General features: G+C 33.7%; 1 protein-coding gene across 42 annotated transcripts in view; it reads left to right on the top strand.

The window, feature by feature from the left end:
* LOC123540806 (cilia- and flagella-associated protein 70-like) overlaps window positions 1–13,492 on the top strand; it is a 59,936-nt gene that overhangs the window by 45,904 nt on the left and 540 nt on the right. For 37 of the 42 annotated variants that reach the window (XM_053545278.1, XM_053545269.1, XM_053545264.1 and 34 more), the window contains 12 exons: window positions 269–349; window positions 567–619; window positions 1,112–1,227; window positions 2,539–2,703; window positions 4,214–4,372; window positions 8,562–8,651; window positions 9,818–9,868; window positions 10,851–11,035; window positions 11,328–11,480; window positions 11,922–12,083; window positions 12,489–12,578; window positions 13,107–13,256. In XM_053545278.1, the coding sequence (XP_053401253.1) occupies window positions 269–349; window positions 567–619; window positions 1,112–1,227; window positions 2,539–2,703; window positions 4,214–4,372; window positions 8,562–8,651; window positions 9,818–9,868; window positions 10,851–11,035; window positions 11,328–11,480; window positions 11,922–12,083; window positions 12,489–12,578; window positions 13,107–13,256 (1,455 nt within the window). The remainder of the gene's footprint in view (window positions 1–268; window positions 350–566; window positions 620–1,111; window positions 1,228–2,538; window positions 2,704–4,213; window positions 4,373–8,561; window positions 8,652–9,817; window positions 9,869–10,850; window positions 11,036–11,327; window positions 11,481–11,921; window positions 12,084–12,488; window positions 12,579–13,106; window positions 13,257–13,492) is intronic. The other 5 variants (XM_053545362.1, XM_045326106.2, XM_053545443.1 and 2 more) reach the window with 5 other exon arrangements.

Below are 13,492 nucleotides of genomic sequence, written 5' to 3'. Positions count from 1 at the left end.
TGATAAAATTATATTTAAAAAAAATAATCTTTTTCAACAATGGATGACCCATATGTTAGACAGAAGTGTTAGAAATTCCTTTTTGTACGGGTTGTCTCCTTGTGTCATTCGATTAAGATATTTTATATGAAACCTTGATTTAATACTCGCAGGAACAAATAAATATGTAAAAAAGGTGTTCGATATGTGACGTTTAATACACCAGTTTAGGTTTGTGAAACTGGTGTTCTTACAAACTTACTCTGATCTGTTATTATTTGTTTTCCAGCGTATTGCAAGGAACAGAAATGATCCCAGCCACTGGTTTGACTATGGAACTTTTTGTCTGTACATCAATGATATTACCAAGGTAAGCAGCCTAAGTAATGGAAAGGTACACGAGTCCTATAGGTAGTGTAGAGTTGTGAAGAACAAAAATAAATGTATAAAATTAACATAAGAATTACCTTTTTGGCATACTTGTTTTGCAATAATTGCATACATTAAACTTTCCATTAAAGTCAGTGGGTTTTAGTGCTGGTTGTAATTGCCAAAAAATATTTTGATTACCATACATCTTATTTCAGGCTGAAGAATGTTTTAAAGAATGTGTTGCAATAGATCAAAAGCATTTACATGGGTAAGTTAGAGTTTTTATTTCTGTGTTGCAAAAAAAAAGAAGATAATTTGTATATGTATTTAAAAAAAAATGAATTCTTTGTAAAATTGAAGAACAAATTGATGTTTTCCAGTAGTAAGATATGTTTGGCCCTTGGCTATCTTTAAAATATATACCAAACAAACCAAAGGGGAATTTGCTTGAACTGACAGATTTAGTTTTATTATTTATCATACTTGCATTATAGTGTATGTGAGCCGTGTCATGAGAAAACCAACATAGTGCGTTTGGGACCAGCATGGATCCAGACCAGCCTGCACATCCGCGCAGTCTGGTCAGGATCCATGCTGTTCGCTTTCAAAGCCTATTGATATTAGAGAAACTGTTAGCGAACAGCATGGATCCTGACCAGACTGCGCAGATGCGCAGGCTGGTCTTGATGCATGCTGGTCGCAAATGCACTATGTTGGTTTTCTCATGGTGGGGCTCAATTATGCTGTTTTACTTTTACAGTTTGTTACTGTTTGGTGTGGTCTGTACGTTACAAGAGAAACACGAGGCAGCAGAAACATTTTTTGAGGCGGCAACCTGTGTACAGCCAAAGAGTATTTTAGCTTGGACAATGCTGGGTAAGCATATACCTGTATTTATATAGTTTATAATGCCCCTGCTTGTGTTTCAGCAGAGGCAGCTTATGGTTTGCCTCCTGTTGGCCCATCAGTTTATCAGTCACACAAAGTTGGATCCTGCAGTGACATTAGAAGTTCAAGATATATTTTTCATGAAACTTGGTACATTGATATATGGCAGTATGGGGAATATGCATGTCCTTTTATTTTGTTGCTGTGTACTGTGGCAACAAATACATGTATTCCAGAAATATGACAAAAGTGGCAAAGTGAGATCCTGCTGTAACTTGAAAAGTGCAAGATGTTTTGTCATAAAACTTGATAAGTGAAAACAGATATCATCACCCCCACCATAAAAAGTGGATAACTGAGGTGACAATGTTTGGTTTTTGCATTAAGCTCTGTTGTCACAAACAATGTGTGTTCGTGTAATAGATGTCAGATTCTTAAACTTTTTGGACTGAATATGGATATTGCAAATGAATGTAGCATTCCATATAATAGTTTTCTGACTAATTTTGACAGTACCATTAACTGTTAAAAGGGATGTTTATCAAAAAGGTACTGACTTAATAGCTAACAGTGCAGATCATGATCAGACTGCATGGATGTACAGGTTCATGATCTACACTGGTTGCAAAGGCAGAATCAATTGTGTCCAGCATGGTAAGGGTTAAATATTGAAAGATGGTTTAGAATTTCATATTCCAAACCCTGAGTGGTTATAATTGCAACAATGTTATGAAGACATGACTAAAACTGGTAAATTTAAATTCTAACACAACTCAGTTATTTTCCTATTTGGCAGAGAAGACTGGAATTGTGTGTTATTGTGCAAAAAAATCATTCTAAGTAGGTCACAATTATAATGTCATTGCACCAAATGTCATAGTGGCATGCTGGAAAAGAATCCCCACACAAAACAGGCAAATATTTAGCGGATGTCTTCAAGGATGTAGATAGTAATCTATATTTTCATGTTAGAATCAAGAACTGCTTCATTGTCCTGACCTTTGGATCTGAACACAAGTCAGTGGTTTGATTCAGTGACAATTCACCATTGGGGAAATATTATTTCTTAAATATACAATTGAAACTTGGTATCTCAAATTCCAAGGGGCGTTTTACTTCGAGATAACTGAACTTTGACTTAAAATAATATTCTGTGCACTTGTTTTGATGACAGGACTTAAAAATATCTTTGACATAGCCGAAATTTTGAGATAAGCGAGTTTATGATACTGTGTTTTAACTGTATATAAAGAAATTTAACAATTTAGATATATACGGCATTTATTATTTACACTATAGGTTTATTTTATGATGCTGTACAAAATGAGATTGGGGCCGAGATGGCATACATAGAGGCTAACAAGCTAAACCAGCAGGCAGCAGTGAATGCTGCACGAGCATTGAAAGAGGAGGAGCTAGCCAAACAGAGGGTGGAGCATAGTGAAAGTGAGGCTTCACACAAAGGTGCGTATCTAAATATAGTAAACATATGCTAGCTTTATATATTCAGTAGAAAAGTGCTTGGATTATTTACAACCATTATATAATACCCAGCATTCATGGATCCCTGCCAGTAAATATTTCTATATATTGTTTTGGTAAAAGTAAATGCTTCATGGTTATGGATAAACATCCTATATTTTGCTTTTAAAGCCTGCTTTAGTGGCTGTGGTTAGTTTTATATTTATAGATACTTTTAGACTTTGTCAGTTTTAGCCATTTATTATAAAAAATTTAGTTAACATTTGTTATGTTTATAAGGGAATTCATTTAAATTGTTACCAACTGCAGTGGATCAAATATTAATATATAGATTATATAGTCCAGAAAGTCCTATAGGGAATATTTTCTAGAGCAATTAACTGCTAAGTAATGTTCTATTTATAGTAACATACCAGCTAGAGCTTACTTAGGATTTCAAACAAATCTGCCTTGCTTTACACAGACTTCACCATACGCTTTGCCAAATGCACCACCAGAAAGTTAAAACTTCCAGAAATAATAAATTTACCACCCAAAAAATGTTATTTTTTGATAGACAAATTGTTTTCTTTCTTTCTCAAATAAAAAAAATTTAAATTGGATTTCTCTAGTTTTGCTTGCATGATAATTTGTTATTTGTGAAGAAACAGGTACCGCTGAAACTTATCTGAAAAAAAAAACACACACACAAAAAATGGAATTTAATACTAAGAGCTACATGCATTTAGATATTGAGAGCCAATTTAAAAAAAAAAAGAAAAGAAAAAAAGATTCCGTTAACATATTTTTTGTCATGAAGGAGGTTCTTGGTCTGGCTTTAAATGCATTAGAATGTTTTGAAAAAAAAAGAACAGAATAAAAGAATATGAGTATACCGGTGATGTGCAACCGAAATTAGAAATTTTGAAAAATAAACTGCAATTTTCAGATTACAAGAAATCAATGGGTTTGAAATTGAAATTATATTCCATTAATGAGGGTAAGATGTGGACAATATTGTTTTGTAAATTGTGTTCCATTGTCTTGATAAAAAATACCTAGCAACTGGATATTAATTGGTTCTAGCTCTGCATGAATTTTATTACTATCTTTATAAATATTGTGCCACAGAAAGTTCTGCATGATTTCACTTTACCATATAAGTGTATGTATGTGGATGCACAATTTTTTGTATATTTTCCAAAACATGGAAGGATAAGTGAAAAGTGCTATTTTCCTACAAAATAGAAGTTTTATATAGGTTTGAAAAGAAAGATAATATTTGTGTTTTTAGATTAGGATGTATGGAAATAAAGTTCTAACATTTTAGCCTAACTGAGTCAGATGCTTATGTAAATTTATTTGACTATTTGGCCATCTTTTCAGTTAAAAAGTATGTTTGAATTTCAAAAAAAAAAAAAATGATGGAAATAAAAAGATACCAGTTCTGGCATGTGTTGCTGGTAGAGGTGTTAGGAGAGCCTGTTTTGTTCATGGGTGTGTTCACTTACAGATGATCAGGGTGGTCTAGCCCCACCCACTAGCAATACCCTAGTTCCAGATATAAAGCAGCCAACCCCGCCCTCTAGTGAGAGGGGGCAGGGCTCAGCTAGATCTAGTGAAAAAGTGTCTTCAGGGAGACGGCCATCCGCTTCCAAGAGGTCATCGGCAGGTGGGTGATAATTTATATTGTCAGATTTTAATTTTTTTTCTCCATTTATTCCACTTTCTTTATCCAAGTGTGTGGGTGATTTCCCCTTGGAGTATATTCCCTTCCCCTCACACCTTGTTTGAAAGCTTTATTTGTAAGCTGCCTGTATCAAAAATGTTTCAACACAGATTATATACATGTACACTACAATTTAATTGTTTTGTAACATTTTCATAAGCACTGGCTTAAATTGTAGCAAAGCTTGCCGTTATGTTTTTACCATATATTCACAATATTGTTGTCTTCTGCTGCAATAAGCATGGCAGATTCTATTTTCACGTGATATATAAGCATTATGATACAAAAATTGTATTTTAAAAGCTAATGCTAGAAAAAAATAGTGGCTACAGTGTAGACATGAGAGAAGTTGCGATTTCATACATGTATGGTTACCTGCTTAATTATAGGATTTCATTCTTTTTTTTTTAGCTCACCTGTCACATAGTGACAGGGTGAGCTTTTGTGATTGCCCTTCGTCGTCGTCCGTCCGTCCATCTTCTGTCCTTAATTTCTTGTCTGCACTATAGAGGTTTCATTTATGATTTTGTTTTAACCAAACTTGCACACAACTTGTATCACCATAAGATCTCGGTTCCTTTGTTGAACTGGCCAGATCCCATTATGGGTTCCAGAGTTATGGCCCCTGAAAGGGCCAAAATTAGCTATTTTGACCTTGTCTGCACAATAGCAGCTTCATTTATGATTTGATTTTTACCAAACTGGCACACAACTTGTATCACCATAAGATCTCGGTTCCTTTCTTGAACTGGCCAGATTCCATTATGGGTTCCAGAGTTATGGCCCCTGAAAGGGCCAAAATTAGCTATTTTGACCTTGTCTGCACAGTAGCAGCTTTATTTATGATTTGATTTTTACCAAACTGGCACACAACTTGTATCACCATAAGATCTTGGTTCCTTTCTTGAACTGGCCAGATTCCGTTATGGGTTCAAGAGTTATGGCCCCTGAAAGGGCCAAAATTAGCTATTCTGACCTTGTCTGTACAATAGAAGCTTCATTTATGATTTGATTTTAACCAAACTGGCATACAACTTGTATCACCATAAGATCTTGGTTCCTTTCTTGTGCTGGCGAGATTCGATTATGAGTTCAAGAGTTATGGCCCCTGAAAGGGCCAAAATTAGCTATTTTGACCTTGTCTGCACAGTAGCAGCTTTATTTATGATTTGATTTTTTACCAAACTGGCACACAACTTGTATCACCATAAGATCTCAGTTCCTTTCTTGAACTGGCCAGATCCCATTCTGGGTTCCAGAGTTGTGGCCCCTGAAGGGGCCAACATTAGCTATTTTGACCTTGTCTGCACAATAGCAGCTTCATTTATGATTTGATTTTAACCAAACTTGCACACAACTTGTATTACCACAAGATCTTGGTTCCTTTATTGAACTGGCCAGGTTTCTTCATGGGTTCCAGAGTTATGGCCCCTTAAAGGTCCAAAATTGGCTATTTTGGCTTTTGCAGCCATATAGAGACTTCATTTATGGTTTTATTTGATACAAACTTCCAAAATAACTTCAACAACAATAATTCTTGCATTCCATGACAAATCAGATCCAAGTGTAGGTTCAGAGTTATTTTATATCTGATTACCTCCCCTGATTGTAATCAAAATGGATTTATATCAGTAAGTACTTATAGTACTTATTTGAAATTTCATTATTGTCATTAGTTGGACTGAGCCAATCAGGGTAGATAACTATGGACTGATTTTATGTCAAATTACCTCCCTTTATTTCAAATTAAAATGGGTATATCTCTGTAACTAATGAAGATACTGATCTGAAATTTCATCTATGTCAACAGATTTATTTGGCAGATCCTTCTTTTCTTCACTTACAATAACTTTTTTTGTTAATTACTTCCCTTTTACATTACTATAAATAGCTTATTTTTAGTAACTTTTTTATTATTGGCCGTAGGGAAAAACCAAGACCACTTTTCTGTGGTACAACATGGATGGTACCTCCAATTTTTAGGTGTATTTTGACATATCTGTACCTTGTAAGAATTTTTTTTCTTTTTGGTTAAATTTCTTCCCTTTGTTGTTACTGTCCTTTGGACTTAGATATTTTTTCTGAGGACCTTCTTGTCCTCAAGTGCAATGATAACAGGTGAGCGATATAGGGCCATCATGGCCCTCTTGTTTCAGTGTCTGTTCTGTAAAAATTCAGATCATTTCATTTTTCACACAATGAATAGCTATTCTGTGTTCTAAATGTACTTTTTAAATCTTAATCTGAAACTTTAACCCTGTAGATTATCTGTAATGATCACCTTGGTTAAATTTTTTTGACAAATTTTAGCAATTGTATTATTTAAAATACATACAAGATTGAAATCGCAGCCTTTCTTCTAGGGATTCATATTTTTATTAGAAATTAATGCAACATTATATGCAGGGGAGAAAGTTAAGATTTTTTAATAGTTTTATACAATTTTATATATAAACTAACATCAAGTATTTGTTGTTTTTTTTTTTTACTTTTCTATGTTTAATTCTTTAGCAAATTACACTTGGCAAATAATTTTCTAGAAATGTGGTAATTGTTTACTTTTTTATGTTGTTTGATACATGTATAAATTTCTTAAAGGAAATCTATGGCAGTACCTTAGCAAAATGGCAATTTTTTGGGGTCACAAGTTCATGAATTTCCCATTTTCAAGATATTATAATTATCTCCCGCCGATGAAATCGGGAGTTGGGTATTGAAATGGCTTTGTCCGTCTGTCACGGCCGTGCGTGCGTGCGTCCCTCCGCAGCCATTTTTCAGTAACTAGCAGGTAGAATTTCATGAAACTTGAAATAAATATGAACCAACATACTGCGATGATGCCCGTCAAGTTTTTTTTTGGATTGGTCAATTTCCCTTAGAGTTATTGCCCTTGATTTAATGAAAAATGTCCAAAAATGTCCGTCCGCAGCCATTTCTCAGTAACTAGCAGGTAGAATTTCATGAAACTTGAAATAAAAATGAACCAATGTCCTGCAATGATGCCCATCAAGTTTTTTTTGATTGGTCAATTTCCCTTAGAGTTATTGCCCTTGATTTAATGAAAAATCCACGTCTGCAGCCATTTCTCAGTAACAAGCTGGTAGAATTTCATGAAACTTAAAATAAATATGAATCAACATACATCGGTGATGTCTGTCATTTTTTTTTTTCAATTGGTCAATTTTCCTTAGAGTTATTGCCCTTTAATTGTTTGAAAATCTACAGATTTGTACATAACAACCAACCAATTGGTAGAATTTCATAAAACTTCTTTCATTCTTTTCCATGAACATTTATTATAAACATGTGAAGTTGTGTACCCGCACCTGGTCACCACCTTGCCTTTGTCACACCCACTTCCCCTCCCAACCCCCACCCCACTCAAAAAAAAAAAAATTTTTCCTTTTTATTATTTTTTTCAAACCTTCCATGAATATTTATCAACATGCAAAGTTGTACTGTTCCCCTACCTCACTCCTCCACCCAGTCATCCCCCCCCCCACCCCCACCTTTTTTTTTTTTTTTTTTCATTTTTAATTTTCCATCCATATTTCAATATTTATAATCAGCATCGATGATCAGTTACAATAATCAATGTTTTGTACCCTCACCCAGTCACCCCAGCAGCCCCCCCCTCCCCCAACCAAAAAATAGCATTCATTTTCTGTTAAATTGACTTTGACAAATGAAATTATTTGCTTCTTTTGCTTCTTAGTAACATCCTTAACTTTTTGCCGGATATATTTTTTTGCCATTCCTGTCCACAAACATCGAATTTGCTTGTTTGAAATAGGATACATTTTATTGATTGATGCAACCGTGAAATCTAAGAAAAGTAGTCCCCACCATTTTTTTAAAAGTACATAAAAAAATTGTATACAAAGTTTCAGAAGGAAAAAATTGCATATTCATAATCGTATATATAATTTAATTTTTAATTGGACAAAAAGTTTCAGAGAAATTTGCATATTTATAAACGTGTATAAAAACATTCCACTTGGGACAAAGTTTCAGAGAAATTTGCTTATTCATAAACGTGTATAAAAACATTCCACTTGGGACAAAGTTAAAGTGAAATTTGCATATTCATAAAATTAATTACATGTATAAAAACTTTTCACTTGGGAAAAAGTTTCAGAGAAGTTGGAATATCAGATAATTGAGGGCGAGGGTGTGGAGGAGGGGGTAGCCATATCTGTGCTATCCGAGAAACCCCCGTCAGGTAGTACATAGCAACATGGATGTCATAATTTACCAGCAATGTTGGTCTGCCCATACTGTCTGCCTAAAGTCTTGTTGAAAACTTAAATTTGTGAAAAAATACGTTTTTCCTGTACAGTAAAATTCAAATTACTTACCATGCTATATTGAGGTGTAAATTTTATATCTTGTGGGTGATGTCACTTTTATGTTAATAGTGCAAATTTTCAATTTTACCCCGGATAAAGAACAAGATGTGTATATCTGTTTAAAGTGTAAAGGCATATTATATGTAATAAAAATATTATAAGCTTTGCATTGAGAATTATTTTGCAGAGATATATTACTGGGTTGAAGTCGAACAATATTTCTGCTTCAGCACTTGTGCATAGTCCTTGATACAATTTTAATAACTGATCAACATCGGACAAAATATTTTACTCATATATAGAGAAACCTTATTGTGATATTGAGTGATGCGAATCCGAGTTGCATTTGCTGAATTCTTATTATTTTTTTTTGTATTGAACTTATTTTTATTCAGCATAATTTCAATGAACAGTAAGTTGTAAGATAAGTATGGGCAGACCATATTTAGAGGACAGGAGATGATATAACAAAATGTTGTTGAAAATATAAATAGAGAATTTTCCTAGATAATTATGTATGATGTGTTAGAAAGAAACTGCATGGGTTTTTCGTGTTTGAAACAGAATAAATTACATGTTAGAGCAATGTCAAGACAGTATAATTAGTTGTTATGAAGTAGAATCAGTAAGCTGACTGCATGTATGTCCGGAATAAATTCTAGGTGCAAGGTATAGAAATCGCGATTTGGAGACCAGTCTACAATCTTTAAAATCTGATTGGTTGTTTCTGAGCACAGATTTGAAATTAACCAATGACAAGGTTATATTCCGAGACTGGTCCCCAAACTCAAGCTTTTTAACCTTAAACCCTGAGAGATACTCAGTGTTTAGAGATATCTTACTGTAGAATAGAGTAACCAGATATAATTTATGTTATAAACAGAAGTTTTAGTAGTTTAAAAAATTTCTGCCAATAAAGGAAAATGCTGAAAGTAGAACATACTGTTGTAGGTAATATTAATGAAGTTATCATACCAGGTTGTAATATTTCAGTGACTAGAAATAGGTGAATTCAAAATTTATTATATATGTTTGCTAGCGGACAAGAGTCATGTTTCACATGGTGATTCAAGGGAGACAAGCAAGACTGGTATATTTAGTTCACGCTTTGTGCATGGTCACAGAATGTGGCACGTGTGGCAAGCTGTGAAAAATTCACTCCAACTTTTACTTTTTTAGCACATTTTCGTCACATCTGAGTACAATATTGAGTTGATTTTTGACTGAAATCATGACAGTTCTACTGATCTGGACTGGTGTTTCGTACAATATTTTTCCTTAGATCTTAAAGCATTCACAACTTTAACTACTTGTTGATTAAAGTTTTGCTGAATGGGTGAAAGCGAAAGAAGCCTAGCTGTTTCTTTATTCATATGCACTTAGACCTCTTTAGCTTTCATCCCTAGTTGTACTGTTCAATACAAAAACATTTCTGAATAGGTAAATCTAGATTAACTTTGTCTCAGTACCTTTAATATGCATTGTCTTTGAGAAGAAAAGAGTTGGTTAACAGAAATTAAAAAGTCCTTGTGCAGATGTAACAGTTATGTAGCATTTTCTAGGAAAATTGTATGAAATGCCTTGAGAATAATTTCTCTCACACACAAAACATATAGGTGATTTAAGTAAATCTTGCATGTTTTGAACTGGAATGAAATATAAAATGTACTGCATGACTATGAATTTTCTACTCTCTCACCTTGATTTAAGTAAAAATGCATGCTGGTAGATTACTTTATACATTTTTTAAAAACAGTAACAGCTGCATGGTTTGACTGATGTACGTGGTTATTTATTAACACATACAGTCATTTGTTTAATACTTATAATGATAATAAAAGTAAGGGAAAAACTTTTATACAATAATTCGTCGAAATTTTATCAATTTTCATGATTAAGTCATTTTTCTAAGAGAATGTTTTTATGTCACGACTACAGTTATTTTATACATATACAGTCTTGTTTTATCTCTAAGTTACTGCTCAAATTTCAAGATTTCTAAATTTTGTAAGTTTTAGTGTCTGCCCTCAGGTTTATTCTTTTTAATTAATGTCTGTATTCTGTGCATATAGGACGTAACAAATCTGACAGTAATTTGTCCAGACCGAGTAGTGAATATCGCCGTGGAAGTGCGAGAGGTACACCACAGATGGAAGAGGCAAGTGAAGAAACACCTCCTCGGGAACCAACCCCTGTACCCACCTCTAGTATCTATATGCAGGCCATTGATTGGCTGCTAGAAGTAAAAGCTGTTCCAGTAAGTACAGTTAGTTTTCATTTATTTCATCACGGCCTCGCTGAAAACCTTCTTTCAGCTTGAGCTTCCCTGAAATAGTTTACATTCCACTCTAGTAAGTGATTGGTTTTAATTTCTTAATTTTCATTCATTGATAGCTCAGATCAATTCAGTTATAGACTTTAATGATATGAGTAGTTTTTAACTAGCTCATTTACCTTAAAATGGGTGAAATATTATAATCAACATGAAACATCATTTTAAAGGATTAACAATATCAAAAAAAGTTATGAACGGAATGTGTTATTTTCAGTTTACAGAACGAGCCTTGGCCCATGAGTTACTGTCCCCTATGGGAGGCCTCACTGCCCACTATCACATTGCTCTGGCTAGAGTGAAACTACAGAAGAGTGACCTAAAGGAAGCAGAAGAAAGCTTAAATGAGGCCCTGCAGTTTGATTATCAGGTATGTATGTCATTGAATTTGCCACTTGCTAGAATTGGTACTAAGGGAAACCAAGTAGGAGACTATGATAGGATATCAGGGGCAAATATTAACTGGTATTCCATGTAGTTATAAAAGAAAGAAGAGAAAAGAAAACTGCACATTGCAATAATAGTTGTTTTATATGGGACAGGAGTGTAAATTATCTATCGTATTCTGGAGTGATTAAAAAGGAAATCGGAAAAATACTGAAAACACTTGTCCATGAATTTTCATTTTACCCAAAAAAACAATTTGTACATTTAACCTTTGGTTGAATTAGGGTTCTAAACAAATTCATTTAATTGCTTTGGTCTAGAATGGTTTTATACAAATTGAATATGCAATTTTTCAGAAAAAAAATGTTAACTTTATATCATTGTAATAATAAAATATGAATTTATAGCAACTTTATATTTACAGAATCCCGATGTTTGGGCGCTAATGGGTCATGTGATGTACTTGTTAAATGACACGACAGAGGCAAGAAGTTGTTATGAAAGAACAATAGATTTTGTAGCAGATGCATCAGAAATGCATTCAGTATATCTCAGACTAGGATCTATTTACTTACGAGATGAAAAGGTGGGTGCTTTGTTTATTGATTTAAACAGTTCTGTGAAATCATTTATAATTGTGAGGGAATAATTTTTGTTGATTTATGGATGCAGTTATCCAGAAAATTTAATTCCAACAAATACAAGAAATTTCCACTTATCTTCAGAAGTTGAGATTCACAAAGTCATATTCACCCAAAAGGCCATTTTAGGCACAACCATGAAATTTTGTGCCCATGAATTTAAATGATTCCATAAAATTTACTTTAAAATTTCACTTAAAACTTTCATCTATATCTTGATCGGCATTCAAGAGGCGATATACACACTGTGTATTTACAATTGTTTCTGTATAAATAGTAATCAGCTGTGTTCTGAAAACTCCAGTACAAGTGTCTGTCTACCTCAATATTTACTGTTATTGTATTTTCAGTTCCAAGAGGCTAAAAACACATTCTTAATGGCATGTAAAAGATCTCCTTCCTGTGTGTCATGGCTCGGTGTTGGTATGGCCTGTTACAGGGTAAGTGTATTGATAGCCTTGAAATATCATAAAAAAAACAAAACAAAATGCTACAACAATTTGGTATGAAGCACCATTTCTGAAAACAAGCTCCAAATTCTTTATTCCTCACTTTTCACAAGACAGCTGTGTGACTTGTGTCTGTACCTGTAAATACTCTTTCACTAAAATGGTCGATACTAGATTTTAAATTTGCAGTACAGGGAAAATATTTATGAATGAATATTTCCAACACTACAGCATAAAAGTTCTCCATTTGGTATTATTGATTTATTACTTTGAAGCAATGTAGCTTCGGCATATGCAAGATAATTTTTCAACAATTATGTCTACCATAAGTAATATGTCATTAGTTTGATCAAATTATGTGTCAAGAGCTTTGTGGTATACATAAATCTACAACCTTTAGACTAGTTGTATACACATTTTATCTTGATCTTGAAACTGGCTATATAACATTACAGTTTATATGGAATGAATAAATATGTGCTTTCGTTGAAGTTACATTTTGTCATCTGTTCATTTTAGCTTGGAGAATTAGCGGAAGCAGAAGATGCATTATCAGAAGCCAACATATTGAACAATTCTGACCCCGAAGTTTGGGGTTATCTTTCTCTGGTCTGTTTGAAAACTGGACGGCAATTAGAGGCAGAGCAAGCCTATAAATATGCAATAAAGGTAGGTAATTCATGCTACAACTAATGCAAATTTGATTCCTTGCAAGTTGTTCACCTTCTGAATTTTTGGTATAGAGGCAACAGATGTGTTTATCTTACATCAAGTGTATTATATCCAAGGTGGAATCCCTCTCAGCTAAAACATATTTTGAGTGAAATTGAACTGCTGAAAAAAAGTCTCAAGATTTAATGAATACTTATTCAGAGTAACATTAGCTGCATGTATTGTAATATTTA

This window comes from Mercenaria mercenaria, chromosome 1 (genome assembly GCF_021730395.1).
Source record: "Mercenaria mercenaria strain notata chromosome 1, MADL_Memer_1, whole genome shotgun sequence".
In the NCBI taxonomy this organism is placed as follows: Eukaryota; Metazoa; Mollusca; class Bivalvia; order Venerida; family Veneridae; genus Mercenaria; species Mercenaria mercenaria.
Note: the sequence above shows the minus strand (reverse complement) of the source record. Positions and strands in the feature narration are given on the sequence as shown.